Source organism: Chenopodium quinoa, unplaced genomic scaffold, assembly GCF_001683475.1.
Source record: "Chenopodium quinoa cultivar QQ74 unplaced genomic scaffold, ASM168347v1, whole genome shotgun sequence".
Lineage (NCBI taxonomy): Eukaryota > Viridiplantae > Streptophyta > Magnoliopsida > Caryophyllales > Amaranthaceae > Chenopodium > Chenopodium quinoa.
In genome coordinates, this window is record NW_018742577.1 from 351,076 (window position 1) to 366,859 (window position 15,784).

Here is a 15,784-nt window from a genome sequence, read left to right on the forward strand (position 1 = left end):
GCTTGTGTGATTGGACATAAATTGTAGAATAAAGGTGCATAAAATAATTTTCGACCCAGATTAATAATTTGAAACTTTTGAAATTAAATTCCGAAAAATGACAAATAAATATTATAAATAAAATAAAATTCCATTTATAAAATATTTAAAAAATACGGGGGATTACAGAGGTGGTTTTGTGGGTGGGGCTGGGGAGAGAGGTGGTTTCGTGGGTAGATTGGGGTAGTCAACACCAGAAAATGGGGTCAAACCTCATTTTCCGACATAAAGGTATTGATTTGCAAAAAAAAATTTTGATTAAGGTGTGTCATTGCAAAAAAAATTATAAGGTAGCTTCTTGCAAAAAATTTGCTTATAAAAGGTGGTTTTTTTGCAAAATTTCCTAATAAAAATAATAATAATAATAATAAAAGTTTTCTGCATTCTAGACCTATCTTATCTATCCAAAATTTTTACATGACACATGTCATTACAAGTCACTCATTACTCCATATGCTACATGTCACCTCTCTTAATATTTTTGTTTAAGTCTTTATGTATTCTTTAACTTGCAAATTCAACTATTCAAGGAAGAAAATGAAGTGTTTCATTTCCAGCATAATTAGTACACATTACATAAACATATGAATTATAATAAAAATTGTCTTTTCATCTCTTAGACTTAAAATATAACATAAACTAATATAACATTTCATATCCCACAATCTTCATGTATATACAGTATACCTAACCAAATTCCTTCGTCTTCTTTCACAGTTCTATTATGACTGTTTTTTTTTTCTTTAAAGTTTTAGCAATAAAACAATTATTTCGTATAATATATCAAATGTTTTAACTTTTGAAAAACATACTTATATATAAAAATAATTAACCTAAATAACTAGCCGTGCATCAAATGGGTCAAAATACTAGTTAATGTGAAAGTGTGAACACCGATCCGATGTAGTTGAAAATGAAAGAAAGTGGATTAGGAATTTCTTTAAACGGTTGACATTGAGTTGGGCACTTGGGCTAGCGTTGCATAAATTATATTGTCATTTAACATTAGTATTAGCCCAATAGATCTGGGCCAAAACAAGCAAGTAATGCAAGCAAATCAAATCCTCGTTTTTCATGTTGAGCAACTAACAACATTTTACACATAATTTTTCGATCTTTCGTCCTCGTCTTCTTCTTCCTTGTTGTGATTGTATACCAGAATTTGTTCATTTGCGTCAGATCTAAGACACACACCATAAGCAACCGACATCCAACACCAACCTTACAACTCATTCATCTTTATTTCTACACTAGATCTCTCTTATTTCTTCAATTCAATCCAGGTTTTTTTTTCTACTTTCTCTCTCTTCAATTTTTTTTTTTTTTTTTTGCAATTTTAGGTTTTTCATCTTCAATTTTTCACTTTCCCCAATTCAACTACTTACTATGTACATTTTGTTTATTAATTTGTTGAATTAGATTGCAAGGAATTATTCGATGACTGATTGCATTTGAGTTTGAGTTTGACTATTCAATTGAAATTGATTTTGAATTTTTGATTGCTAGTGATTGGATGTTGCTGATTGAGCCCTCTTCTTAGACCTAAGCCCGGTTCGGAATGGACAAAAAGCCGAACCGGACTGATCTTCTTACTGCTGGCCGCAAAAAGGTTCCATTTCCTTTTCTTTCTCTCTTTTTACTTGCGTAATTTCTGTTTATTTCAGCTTATTTAAGCAATTTGGCTGGAAATTCTATGTAATTTTCAAATCTCGATATTTGTTGTTCCTAATATTTGATAGTATAACCCTACAATTAAATCAATTATACTGCTTAAACCAAATCAAAGAACTTGGAAGACAGGATGCGAAATCTGTGCAGAGAGAACCAACTAGCTCAGCTCATGGAAATGTATGATTCAACAAAACAACATTTATCTATATCGAAAATGAGCGTTGCCGGAATTAGCATTTGAAGCTTAATGACCATAATAAGCTTGTCTAAGAATGTGATTATATGCTAATTGATTCTAGTCATGAGAGGGAGATCTTGTGCTATTTATAAGACACTACTTTTTTTTTTTTTTAGAAAATAGTTGTTATCTTTGAAAGTCATCCAACTATTTGAGATATTTATTCTTAGCCAATGGTTGAATTAATGTCCAATTCCAAGGATCATGAGTTTACCATCATATTGATTGTTATATCAGAAACCATATAGGAATTTCCGACTTATATATATATTTTTTTATTTAATGTTATATTTTTTAAGGAGTTTCAATAATATCAACACAAATAGAAAAATATGGTTATTTAGGATATTTTATCCCTTAATTATTTTTAATATACATCAGCTAGTTGTTTGATGACAAAGTTTGCCATGTAGCTGAGTTTACCGGTGTGAGAACACATAAATTGAAGACTTGAACGTTTATTTCTCTCTGCGTGGTTTCTTAAATTTGATTCATGACATCTCTTAAACTGACCTAAGTGTTTATTCTTATAACTCAGTAAGTCAGTAGTGGTATATTAGGTTTACTTCCTCTGCACTTTCCTGGAAACCTAACAGTTTTCTCTTTTTTTTTTTGTGGAAACTAATACTCCTTTGTCATCTTAACAAGTATACTTAAGCACATGCTACTTAACTTTTGTCTTGGGGATATTAATTGGATTTTGTTTTGTATGGAATTTTCCAGCTACAACAATACCGTCAGAAAAAGGATAATAAAGGGAAAGATGGAAAAGGAAAAGATGGAAAAACCAGTAGTAGGTCCACCAGTAAAGCTGATAAGTCTGAACAAAGTAATGTTGATGCCAACTTGAATACTGTTGCTGATACAACAGAAGCAGAATCATCACAAGTTGCTGGAGCAGAAGTGGAATCTTCAGCGCATTCTTTAGACTCTACCAATGATACTCAGAAGCCTTTGAAGAAATCACAGGATACATCTCCTGATTCCCAGAATTATGCAGACTCACCAGGCTTGGTGTCAGCAGAGACTGCATTAAATCATGAACTTGGATTTAATACTTCAAATGAAGGAGAGGTAGAGATAACTTGTGGGGCTGAAGGGGCTGGGACATCAGTTTCTTCTGAATCCAACACTGTGCATGTTGATGGTTTGGCTCCCAGTTCTGATTCTGCCCCTGTAGCAGCATCTGATGCTAAAATGGTTGCTGTTGGTTCTATTGAAGTGAAGGGCATGCATGAGGGAGATCAGGTATCAGTTTTAGGTTGTGCCTTCTCTCTTATTTTTCCTGTTGGATTTCATTATTCCCATCTTCGTTATTCTATCATAGTTTTATTATGATTATCGCTGTCAATCTGTCATCATCGTTATCATTATGCCCCTTCACTTTTCTGATAATTTGTTGACACATTGATATCTTCCAAATTTGATGTATAATTTTATGCTCGTTTGTTCCTGGGTAGGGGCAATGCAGGATGCTGAGAATTTTGATCTGAAGCATTGTGATAAAAATGTTGAGCTGAAGCCAGATGAGTTTCCACCAGCATCAAATGCCATCACAGAAAAGTTGATTACTCCTAATCCTGAAGCGGAGCTTGGTATTTCTACTGCTGCAGTCAGTGGGTTCAGAGGAGATCTTGAAACTGTTGAAGTTTCTGTTCCTGCTGAGACAATCCCTACGCATGCTGAACTAGCAAGTCCGAAGGAACTCAATTCACAATCTGCAAGTGATTCAAGACATTTTGGAAGCAAAGAAAATCAAGCTCATTTTGATCAGATATCTGTCGAAGGGTGTGATGAGACCAACTCACTAGAAGGATCTAGTGTGATTGATGGTAAAAGTCACAAAGATGTTGAGAACAGCCTTGTAGACTCTTCTGGGGACCAATCTTTGTGCTCAGGTGTACAAGGCAACTTCTTGGACCTGGTTCAACTTGCTGAGGTGCTGAAGGGGCTCTCTGAAGGTGATTTTAGGTACTTGATCAAGTCAAGAGAAATAACACATCTTGACAATCTAGCTGTGCCCAAAAATGAGATGGTTGCTCTTTCTGAGACAATCCAGGAGCAGCTTTACCTAGCAAACATTTCAAAAGACTTATTATATTTGCAATTTCTTGAGAAGAATGAACAACAAACTGATCGTGATCATGAAGCACCTGCTCTTACTGCATTGCTTACAGATGTTCAAGAATGCAATAAAAGCCTCAGTCTGGAGCTTGCTCAGTGCAGATCTGAACTGGAGGTTGCTATCAGTGAGAAACTGAGCTTTCAGAACGTGTATCATCATGCCAAAGAAGAGAGAGTGAAATTTTCTGCCAAAGTTGATGAACTGGAGATTAAATTGGACGAGTCTATCATGCAAATCTCCAGTCTTTCTGCAGACTTGGCCAATTCTAAGGTTTTATTGGAAGCTTCGCAGGTAGAGAATGAAAAGCTATTGAAAAGTTTAGAATTAGTGTCTGAGCAACGTAATAAATTTGAGGAGGCGATGGAACAATATTCCCATGAAAATCAAAAGCTCTCACTGGATATTTCTAGTAGTAGCACTCAATTGGATGTACTGGAGCAGGAAATTACCAACTTGAAAATCACCCTTGCTTCTGTGACTGATGAGAGGAAGAAGTTTGAGGAAGAAAAGGAAGTTCTTTTTCATGAGAAGGAGATGCTTTCAGGAGATTTGGCAGATTGTAGGGGAATGATTGCGACTTTGCAGCATGAAAATTCTGGTTTGAATTCAAGCCTTGCAGTCTTGATTGAAGAAAACAAGGAGCTAAAAGATCACGGCGATTTCCTTGTCCAGGAGTTTGGAAAACTCTCTATTGAACTTGTTGTTTACCAAGAAACGGTGTCAATGCAACATCAGGAACATGTGCAGCTTGAGGCTGAACTGAGAGAAGCAGTTTCACGTCTCGAACTAATGGCTGAAGAAAACATTGCTCTCCATAGCAGCTTGAACATTCATAAAGCAAGAATACATGAGACTGATACCAGGGAAATTCATTCTTCTGTGGGGATTGGATCCAGGACTCATTTCCGAACAGCTGACACTGATAGTTCTGCTGAAAATTTTGCAAAAGAGGACCCTGAAGCTGCATCACTGTCAGTTGCCTCTGCAGCTGGAGACGTGTCTGATGCATCTCTTTGTAATATACAATCTGGTTCCTGTGAGGGTGCTTTAACTATTAAGGGATATCTAGAGGAGGCTGAGAAAATGATGCAAAAACTTGAAAAGGAAGTTGACAGCATGCATTCTCACTCAGTATCTCTTAGTCGATCATCTGGTAAAAATACAGCTCCTGGAGTTTCAAAATTGATTCAAGCTTTTGAGACCAAAGCTAGTGTTGATGACCAAGGGCCCGAGGAAAGCTCCTTAACTGAAAGTATAGGGCTTCTTGATCCCTATTTTGCTGCAAAGAAGCAAATAAGTTCTTTGGCAGGTATACTTCAGGCCCTTGCTCAGAATGTTGAACATGTGGATGCTCTGTTCATGGAAGAAAGTATTCGATGTAAAGCTGCTGTTGTAGCCTGTGGTGAGCTTGAGGACGAAGTTGAAGCTCTGAAGGGTGTCAGTAATAATCTTGAAGCAAGAAACATTGAGCTGGAAGTATTTTGCGAAGTTATGAATCAACATGCACATGATACTGAAGCAAAGAAAACTCAGCTTGAAGATTTATGTGAAGTTCTGGAAAGACAATATGCAGATTCCCAGATGCAGAATGTCGAACTTGATAAGAAGTTGACCGACACTCAATCTACAATCAATGTATTGCAGGTTCAACTAAAGGAGCTGCGAAAAAGCTCAGTTGAGGTGACTTCTATGTTTCTCAATGAAGTTGAAACCATGAAGAGGGAAATGAGAGAGAATATATTATCAGTTGAGAGGGAATGGAATTCTGCCTTTGCCGAGCTTGTTCCGATGGTTCAGAAGCTAGACACAGTTGTTAGATCTGCAGCTGCTTACCCTCTTCTGTGTGAGGTGAGCCATGACATGAACGTTTTTGACCGATTCTCTATATCTCTAAACGCTGCCTGTGAAGTGATTCAGAACTGCAAGTCGAGGCTTGATGCTCATGATAAACTTTCTAGCTCATATGTAGAAGTAGAGGAAAAGTTGCATGCTGTTAATGAAGAACACAGTTTGGCTATTGGTCTATTACAGAAATTTTCTGCTGATGTGGCGAATTTGCTACATGTCAGTGTTGAACAATGTGAAGATAGTAAAGTACTTCACAATGAGAACAACCAACAGGGTCTGTTGGATGTTAGTTATTATGAGGCCATTGTAGCTAAATTGGGAAATTTGCTTGGTGACGTACTGCAGCTTAAGGAGTCAAACAACAAATTGTCCTCAGACCTGTTGAAGAAAGTGCATGAAATTGAGGAACTGAATGAAAGATGTTTGAACACAGAAGCATTACCGAAGCTTATTTTGGATGTCAAGGAATTGCTAAAGATTCATGATACAGAGGTGAACTTAGATGAATCACCTGCTTTAAGCCTGCAGTCTTTAGTTTTGTTGCTTATTCAGAAATTTAAGGAGCTAGAAAAGCAGGCCAGCTTATCAACTAATGAAGCCAACTTTAGGGCAGTAGAGCTTGATGAGCTGCAGAGCTATGTAGAGTCGTTAAATTCTTTGATTATTCAGCAGCAGAATGACGTCCTTGTCCTCAGGGCGAGCTTGGTTCAGGCAAAAGACGGCTTTGATGTTATGCAAGCTGAGTTACTGCAGAAAGTGAAGGAGCTTGAGCAATCGGAGCAGCGGGTTGCTTCTGTTAGAGAAAAGCTTAGCATTGCTGTTGCAAAGGGAAAAGGCTTGGTTGTGCAGCGTGACAGTCTTAAACAGTCTCTGGTAGAAATGTCAAGTGAACTTGATAAGTACTCGCAGGAGTTGCAGTTGAAAGATTCTAGGATTCTTGAGGTCGAAGAGAAACTAAAGGACTATTCAGAGGCTGGTGAACGTATGGAAGCTCTGGAATCTGAGCTGACATACATTCGTAACTCGGCAACGGCACTAAGAGAGTCTTTTCTTCTAAAAGATTCTACCCTTCAGAGGATCGAGGAGATTTTAGAAGATCTTGAGCTGCCAGACCATTTTCACTCAAAAGACATCTTAGAGAAGGTTGAATGGCTGGGTAAGACAGTTGCTGGCAATTCATTGCCACCGGCTGAGTGGGACCAAAGGAGCTCTGTTGGAGGAGGGTCATACTCAGATACTGGCTTTGTTGTTACAGATGGAAGCAAGGATGATGTGCAACCTACCTCAAATCTGGATGATGATTTGAGAAGGAAATATGAGGAGTTGCAGGCAAAGTATTATGAATTGGCTGAACAAAATGACATGCTGGAGCAATCATTGATGGAAAGAAATATTTTGGTGCAAAGATGGGAGGAGGTTTTGGATAGGATAAATACACCTACTCAGATAAGATCTATGGAACCCGAAGAAAGGATTCACTGGTTAGGGACTGCTGTGTCAGAGGCCGACCACCACATGAGGTCTCTTCAGCAGAAAATTGAAAACCTTGAGAATTATTGTGAATCACTGTCATCTGATCTTGAAGAATCACAGAGAAGAGCATATGAACTCGAAACGATTCTTCATGAGAAGGAAAGTGCATTGTCTGAAGCTGATGTCCACACAAAATCTCTTCAGCAGAAGATTGATAAGTTCGAAAGTTATCGTGTTTCACTGTTAACTGACCTAGAAGAATCTCAAAGAAGAATATCCGAGCTTGAATCCTCTCTGCAATCAGTCATTCAAGACAAGGAGACTCTTTCAAGTAGCTTGGTGACTTCGACTTCTGATCGTGAAATAGCTTTGCATACCATTGAGCAATATGAGCTTGAGCTGGATAGTTTAAGGAAAGAAGCTAGCGTTTTGCAGGGGAACTTGGCAAAGAACCTTGAAAATGTGGATCAGATGAATCAGATTGATAGTGCCTTAAAGAGACTACAGGACTTGATTCTTGATGCGCTTCAGGATTCTGGAACTGAAGACGAGTCTTCTGATGTCAGTAATATTCAGGTCTTGGAAAGATTGATTGTAAAACTTTTGAATCATGATAGAGAAGTTGATGTAGAAGGTCACGATCATAAAGTAGGGGTACAAGAACACACTTTGGCGCATACTGCAAAAGCATTAATGGTGACAAATACGGAGAATGAGCATCTCTATGAAAAGGATGTCATTGATTTGGATGATTCCATGTCCAGGAGCAGAGTCCATGAGGGGCAGAATGTTGCAGATCTGAATCGAGAGCTTGCTGAGGCTTTAGATGAAATTGTAAGGCTCAGGGAGGAGAGTAATTTATACATGCAGAAGAATCAATCTGTGGTGAGTGAACTGGAAGAAGTAAATAAGAGACAGAAGGAACTTGTGGAGCTTGTTAATCAGGAAGAGCAGAAGTCAGCCTCTCTTCGTGAGAAGCTAAATCTTGCTGTTAGAAAAGGTAAGTCACTAGTCCAGCAAAGAGATGGTCTGAAACAGAACATTGAGGAGATGACTGCCGAAATAAATCGATTGAAATCTACAATCAACAGCCATGAATCTTCTCTCGCAGAGTCTAGTCAGAAGATAAGTGACTTGTGTCTCCAAATAGAAACTTTCAAAGCATTTGAAGCTGAAAATTTATCTTTGAAAGACCGTCTCTTAGAAGCTGAGCAACATTTACAGCAAAATCGCAATACTTTAAGCTTGGTGCTTAGCAAACTAGGTGAGATCAGTGCTTTTGGAGGAAATATTTTTGATGATCCACTACAAAAGTTGGAAGAAATTGTAAAATCGTTCTCTGATCTACAAAACTCCACTGCTTCTTTTGAGCTGGAGGCAAAGAAATCCAAAAGATCAGCTGAGCTTCTGTTGGCTGAGTTGAATGAAGTTCAGGAAAGGAATGATGGTCTGCAAGAAGAATTGGAAAGAGCTCAGGTTGAGATTATAAATCTCTCAAAGGAAAGGGATCTTGCAAATTCGGCCAAAGTTGAAGCTCTTTCTCATGTAGATAAATTGTCTGATGAGAGAGAGAAGCAACTTGCTGAACTGGAGAGGTTAAACTCCAGCGTCAATGGAGTGAAGAAAGTCTTCTTTGATATATCTACGCTCAGTGATGATGTGTTCGCAAAGGATTTAGAGCTCTTGCACAATGTGAGGGCTCAAATGGAGTCTAACGTGGATGTTGGCACAAATTCAGTGTCTGCTAAAGATCAAGTTGGCCTGGTCTCTGTTAATTCCAGATTCAAGGTACTACATTTCAAGCATTTATTGTTGTCTACTGATGTAAATTATAGGCGTTTGTTCTTGTTTATTATTTCTTTCCTTGGATAATAACTTGTGTTATAGTAGCTTTTATTTTTAGAGAAGTAGTAAGGTCTGCCCCTTTTTCTCTCTCTGCATTTCCTGCTTGATTGGTTATTGGAATGTTGACAACTTGACATAGGTTAATGCAGCTTTGCTGGAATCTAAATTCCGGCTATCTCATGACATATGATCTCATATTTTCAATAATTTAGAATTGCAGTATATATATAGCTGCATTGCATGCTTCAACCAAGGAAGCGAAAAACTTTTTAGAATAGAGTATAGGAAGATACCTTATGTTTTAGACTCTGTATCTTTACTTATTGGTGTGACTCTTTCTGGCAGTAGACAAATTATTTAATTCACTTAAGTTTTAATTTGTTATTTGCTGGAACTACTAATCAATTGAGCAAAGATTGATACTTGTGGTGTTGGTATTGGTGTGTTCGTCTCTTTTAATTTCTAAGTTGAGGCTTTCCTGTTACAGGATTTCTGGTCAAGAACTTCGTGGGGCAATAAGATCCCTGATTCTTTGGATGAGAGTGCTGGCTTTGAAGTCTGTGAGGTTATTGAACAGCATCTTCAGCAGCTAACAGAAACTATTGGTGATTTTAAGGAGAGATTACAAAGTCATTCAATGTCGTTGAGAACAGAGGCTGAGTGGTTATCTGCTGTCGTTGGCACCATGCTAAGAGAAATTGCTTCTCAAAGAAACTCCTTGGAATCCATCAAGGGTGACAACATCCGTTTAGAATCAGTCGGGAAAGAAAAAGACATGGAGGGAGTTGTATTCCGTAGAATCTTATCTCTTCTATATGAAGCATGCATTAGCTCCATCATGGAGATTGAAAATAGAAAAGCCCAATTGATTGGAGAAAATTTTTCTGCTGAGGAGCTTAGAATCAACTTGCCGGCTTTGCCTACAGCTGATGGTGTTAACTTTAGCGGGGTTGCGGTTTCGTCTTCTGAGGAATCTGTAAAACTTCTGGCTGATAAGCTTTTGGGGTCTGTAAAAGATTTTGTTGATTTTGGAATCAAGGGTATTGAAGGTCAAAGCAAAGAGATGAAATCTACAATATTTGATTTGCAAAAGGAGCTTCAAGAGAAGGATGTCCAAAGGGAACGGATATGCATGGAGCTTGTAAGCCAAATTAAGGAAGCCGAAGCTACTGCTGCACATTGTTCCCGGGATCTGAAATCAATGACGGATTATGCTCATGATTTGGAGAACAAGCTGGATGCTTTAGGTAAAGACAGGAGCTTGTTGGAACAAAGTGTGGCTGAACTACAGGAGGACTGTCTCAGTTCAACTGAGTTAGGGGAAAAGTTTAAGTCACTGACTGGTGTGGTGGCTGCCAAAGAACAAGGTTTAGCATTTTATCATTCAATCTTGATATATTTTCTGTAATTAATAACTCTGCCGAATTTGACCATGAGTTTCCCTGTAAATGTGTTGTTTTTTTTTGGCAGAAATTGAGGCTCTGATGCAAGCACTAGAGGAGGAAGAGAATCAGATGGAAGCCCTGAGAAGTGAGATTGAAAAGCTGGAAAAAGCATTAGAACAGAAGAATATAGATTTGGAGAATGTAGAAGCTTCTCGTGCTAAGGCCCTTAAAAAGCTCTCTGTGACTGTGAACAAGTTTGATGAGCTGCACCATATGTCTGAAGGTCTTCTCTCTGAAATTGAAAATCTTCAAACGCAGTTGCAGGATCGAGATGCAGAAGTTTCTTTCTTAAGGCAAGAGGTCACTAGATGCACTAATGACGTCTTAGAAGTGACAAAGATGACAAAAGAACGATCTTCTAGCGAGCTTCATGATTTTCTAACATGGTTGAATTCTAGCTTTTCTGGTGTTCTGAAGCACAATGTCCATGCTGTTGATGGCAATGTTAGTCCTCAGGATGAGTACAAGGAACATGTTCAGAGGGACATAACATCAATTATATCTGAATTGGAAGACTTGAGGCTTGCAGCACAAAGTAAGGATACACTTCTACAAGCAGAACGAAATAAGATGGAAGAATTGTTACACACAAAAGCAGCTCTTGAAGCTTCACTGCATGAGAAAGAGCTACATCTAAAATCACTCCAGGGTGTTGGGGTCTCTGGTTTAGGAACCTCTGAAATCGTTGAGGTTGAACCAGCGGTATGTGTCTTCTATTTTTATTTATGTCAATATCTTGTAGTTTTGCAAGAGAGCAACTAGTATGCTGTGTCTATCTGTTTAAGTTTCTTCTGTGATACATGTCTTGCAGGTAAACAAATGGACATCACCAGCTCCTTCTCAAGTTCGGAGTTTACGCAAAGTGAACAATGACCAAGTTTCTATAGCTATTGATGCAGATGCTGAAAATTCTGGTAGAATTGAGGATGAAGATGATGATAAAGGTACTAATTTTCCTTTTTTTGTGCTTCTTATTTCTGAAGTATTGGATTGCCTCTTCCCCTTGCTGAGAGCACATGCGTTTTTCTTCTTCGTCGATTCTTTTCTTCAGTCCATGGCTTCAAATCACTTACAACGTCAAGATTCGTCCCAAGGTTCACAAGGCCTGTCAGCGATATGATTGATGGTCTATGGTAGGTTGCTTGGTATTTTCTCCTGCAATGTTATTTCACCAATTTGTATTCTCTTAATGTTTGATTGTTTTCCTCTTTGCTTCTTGCCAGGGTATCTTGTGACCGAACACTAATGCGTCAACCTGCGTTTCGCCTTGGCATCATGATTTATTGGGCTGTATTGCATGCATTATTAGCCTCACTCATAGTTTGAAAAGGTAGCTTCTTTATGTATGGTAATTACTCTTTTGTTACGAATACTTTTTAGATTTTATAAAAATTTGCTAGAGCTAGTATGACACTATTGCCATCATCTAGATTGCTTCACTGTGAATATGCCTCAAGTTAACTTGCGTTCCTTATTGGGGAGTATAATATTCTGTATCCAAGCATATGCCACAATGCGAGTTTTGATTGGCAAGGGAGATATAGTGTTAGTTACAGGTCAATAATTTGTTTGGAGTAAATTGAGTACTGTTGATGAACTCAAATCAATTCGTGATGCCATTCACTTAATATGGCTCCTAAGTGGCCTGCTTTTATTTGATTCTTTGAGCTTTGTCCATTCTTGTTAGATCTTAAATGTAAGGCGAACTAGTTATCCTTTTTTCCTTTTACATGAATATTGGCATTGTTGATATTCATTTACCTGCTTCACCTTGATGTATGTACTTTTTTTTTCTTTTTCTTTCTAACTTTAGTAAGCCACTGAGCTGTGCTTATGCTTGTCTTGTTGATGAAATGCAGTATCAGAATTAATGTGAAGTGAACAAGTTAAGGGATGCTCTAGCTGTAATGATGATTCTTATTAGACTGCAGCCTAACTTCATAATGCTCGTTAAGATTTCTCCCAGCATACTGAGGTTATACTGCTTTAATATGTTTAACTCAATGCTAGACTGGGGAAACTGAGATTTGCTGCTGTTTTTAGTTCTGGTGAATCTCAGTCAGCTTTACATTCAGTAAGAAGCCGGGGGTTTACCGTAGAATGGATATGATGGTTAAAGATATAGCATTTTTGTTACATGGAGTACAGCTAAAAATTTGTGGGTTTTGCACACTTACAACTTAAAAGGGTTTCTGTAGGCTTGGAGCCGTGTACAATGTACAAATGTATCTAGTTAGCGCATGCGGTTCATGTTTTTTTTTGGTGGAATTTTAATTGTTTGATACACCAATTACATTTGGAATAGAAAAATACTGACGTTTATATTTGTCAAGGAGTTCTTTCTAGTCCTGAATACTAGTTTGTAGCGACAATGTATGTCGGGAAGTCCTTCCGAGTCCTCAATACTGAGTTTGTTTTGTATAGAAAATGGGAATGTTTTGGAGTATCCCCTTGTGGCTTTCTGTCCATAATTTTATGTTATCGTTTTGAAAATTAGAACTAAAAAAAGCTTGAAATTTACTACGTATGCTATCAGTTTAAACTGATGGTTTTTCAGTTTTATGTATCTGTAGGATTCTTTGATATTTTACATAGAAAAGATACTTCATTTGCCCACAAAGCCACAACAAATAGACAAGTACTCGAAGGCTAAGACAATACATTCAACTATTCAAGCAACTGTTTGCTGCTTACTACTATACTAGTCACAAACACACGCACACTTTAAGCCTAGCACAAGGGTCTAAAGTAAATGAAATCAAATACATCATCAAGTCATAGCTTGGAAGTGCCCACTTGTACTGCAAACTCCTTGATGTTACCTTTAGGATTCTCGTCGAACCTGGCTAGCTTGAAGTGCTCCATCTCTACCCCTTTGGCTTCTCCTAGGAGCACCAAGTCTGCCACCACCCTCCCTATTACCGGACCCATCTTGAATCCATGTCCGGAAAACCCCCCCGCAATGACCACATTTTTCCCAAACTCGCCTCCTAAGAAGTCTATCACATAATCTTCGTCTGGGGTCATTGAATACATGCAGGATTGTGATGAGACTGGACGGTCATGCTCAACCCGACCCCCAAATCTCTCTTTGACCCACAACTTCAGAAGGTCCATTAACTCTGGATCTGGGATCCATGTTCGTTTATCTGGGTCGCAGAATCGCCCTCCATGTACACCGACCTTGATTAAACTAGGATACTCCAAAGAAGGGGTACCATAGATATAAGGGCTCCCATATCCAGCAAAGGAAGGAAACCTCCCATCTATTGAAAAGTCCCTTTCATACTCTTCCTTAATCCTCCAGTAGCATATGGTAGTTTCCAAAGGCTGAATGGGAACCTCACGCCCCGTAACTGCCTTCACTAACTTGTTCATCCATGCACCTGCAGCGACGACACATTTTCTGCCATAAAATTTCTCCCCTGTGGCTGTGGAAACCACTATGCAACCACTTCCCATGTCTCTGCTTATGTCAACGACCTTCATGTTGTCTTTGAGAATGGCACCGTTTAGGAGGGCAAGGGTTTGAAACATACACACAGCTTTGGTTGGCTTGATCACACCCGCACCTCTACTAACAACCCCAATCCAATCCTCAGGCACAGTCACCCCTCCAGAGAACTCTTGAGTGACTTGGTTGTGGTCAAGCACCCGAAAATCAACTGAGTTGGACTGACAGCTACGAATGACAGCCTGAAGAGAGCGATCATTGGCTTTACCGATGTCAAGCTGATTAGTAGGGTAAAGGACCCTGTATCCAACCTGTGATTGAGCCTCCTCCCAGAGCTTGGAAGACTCGAGGACCATGGAAGAGTAATAAGGCTCAGGGTAGGTGACCCGAATGGTTCGGGACTCACCATGGGAGGAACCCCTGTTGTGCAGGAAGTCGAACTGGTCTAGCAGTAGTGTGGAGTAGCCCCTCATTGAAGTTTGGTATGCAGTGCAGCTCCCCATAATCCCTCCTCCCACAACAATCACGTCCAGAACATGCTCAATTCCTGTTGTTCTGCTATCCATTTCACTCTATACAAATAGGCAAATTGATCACCACTTGATTGAAATGTAATTAACAAGACAAATTTATATCATAAGGTTAATTCAAACAGAACAAAAATTAATTTGCTTCCCAATTTTAAATAAAAATATCACCTTGATTAAGTAAGGGTAGTTTTGTGATTAAAGTAACAAAAATACATGTAAAATGTATTCAACTCGAAATATTAGTAGTAAAATCAACAACTAAACAATAAAACCAGGAATTAGTCTATACAATAGAAAAACACAAGGAATACATAATAAAAACCAATGAACTATGAACATACCCATCAACATTCAGGTTTTGTTATTGACTTATTCCAACCATTTATTTACACTTTAATCACCTGATTTATGGCTGGTTAATCTAGATGATGATAAAAATGAGGATTTGCTCTTTTCATTTATAATTCTTCCAAAATCAATGAACATGAATAAAATAAATCATTGATGGGCGAAAATAACAGAAACAAATTGACAAAGAGGGAGTAGTATGTAGTATAATATTCTGAAAACCGAAAACATAAAACAATACCAGAAACAAGAAAACTCAATTTTTAAGGTGAGAAAAGGATAGGAGAGTAGTTGGTTTAATCTTACCAGAGTAACAAGGGTGGATTGTAAGACGAAAAAAGGAGCACCGTCCAGTTGGATTATATGAAGCTCAAATCTGGAGAATGAAGAATGAAGAATGAAATAGAGGAGACAACTAAGTTTGATATTGACAATTGTATGAGTCAGTCAATCATTTGATATCCTATATTCAATATTCATAAGATTCCCTTGTTTGGATTCATATAAATTACTGTACAATAATAGTCCCTCCTTTTTCACGAGCTAAACTTATACTCACTATTACATACATCCCACGTCACATCCAGCTATGATATTATTCATAGGTTTTATCCACCACCATCATATTACATGTTTTGGATTTCGATTTTGCTTTCTTTCCTGTCATTTGGATTAGATATTTAGATTTGGAGACCACTACAATCTCCTTTTCACTCGCCTAACCTCATCATACATTATCATGTGAGATTTTATATTTATCCTTCCGTA

General features: G+C 38.2%; 2 protein-coding genes across 5 annotated transcripts; one reads left to right on the plus strand and one right to left on the minus strand.

The window, feature by feature from the left end:
* The first annotated feature begins 1,066 nt into the window (after positions 1–1,066).
* On the plus strand, positions 1,067–13,130 carry LOC110720831 (golgin subfamily A member 4-like). Of its 3 annotated transcripts, none has more exons than XM_021899883.1 (10): positions 1,067–1,322; positions 1,546–1,648; positions 2,672–3,209; positions 3,409–9,182; positions 9,727–10,606; positions 10,710–11,386; positions 11,496–11,628; positions 11,736–11,817; positions 11,908–12,014; positions 12,544–13,130. In XM_021899883.1, the coding sequence occupies exons 2-9, from the start codon at positions 1,598–1,600 to the stop codon at positions 12,008–12,010; spliced, it is 8,238 nt and encodes a 2,745-aa protein (XP_021755575.1). In that variant the 5' UTR covers positions 1,067–1,322; positions 1,546–1,597; the 3' UTR covers positions 12,011–12,014; positions 12,544–13,130. The 3 variants fall into 3 exon arrangements, with proteins under 3 accessions (XP_021755575.1, XP_021755577.1, XP_021755578.1); XM_021899885.1 differs by having other exon boundaries at positions 2,672–3,196; positions 3,420–9,182; XM_021899886.1 differs by lacking the exons at positions 1,067–1,322; positions 1,546–1,648 and having other exon boundaries at positions 3,085–3,196.
* A 139-nt stretch (positions 13,131–13,269) lies between these two features.
* Positions 13,270–15,550, minus strand: LOC110720833 (probable sarcosine oxidase). Of its 2 annotated transcripts, none has more exons than XM_021899888.1 (2): positions 15,323–15,550; positions 13,270–14,710 (listed from the first exon to the last, which is right to left on the minus strand). In XM_021899888.1, the coding sequence occupies exon 2, from the start codon at positions 14,702–14,704 to the stop codon at positions 13,460–13,462; it is 1,245 nt and encodes a 414-aa protein (XP_021755580.1). In that variant the 5' UTR covers positions 14,705–14,710; positions 15,323–15,550; the 3' UTR covers positions 13,270–13,459. The 2 variants fall into 2 exon arrangements, with proteins under 2 accessions (XP_021755580.1, XP_021755581.1); XM_021899889.1 differs by lacking the exon at positions 15,323–15,550 and adding an exon at positions 15,010–15,316.
* Between the last annotated feature and the right edge of the window lie 234 nt (positions 15,551–15,784).

What these genes read in the sequence shown, in the direction of transcription:
- LOC110720831 (XM_021899883.1), top strand. Translation starts at nt 1,598, where the DNA reads ATGGACAAAAAGCCGAACCGGACTGATCTTCTTACTGCTGGCCGCAAA. An exon ending in TTACTGCTGGCCGCAAAAAG is followed by an intron (nt 1,649 to 2,671) that starts GTTCCATTTCCT and finishes GGAATTTTCCAG; the next exon opens with CTACAACAATACCGTCAGAA. An exon ending in GGATGAAGATGATGATAAAG is followed by an intron (nt 11,629 to 11,735) that starts GTACTAATTTTC and finishes TCTTTTCTTCAG; the next exon opens with TCCATGGCTTCAAATCACTT.
- LOC110720833 (XM_021899888.1), bottom strand. Translation starts at nt 14,704, where the DNA reads ATGGATAGCAGAACAACAGGAATTGAGCATGTTCTGGACGTGATTGTT.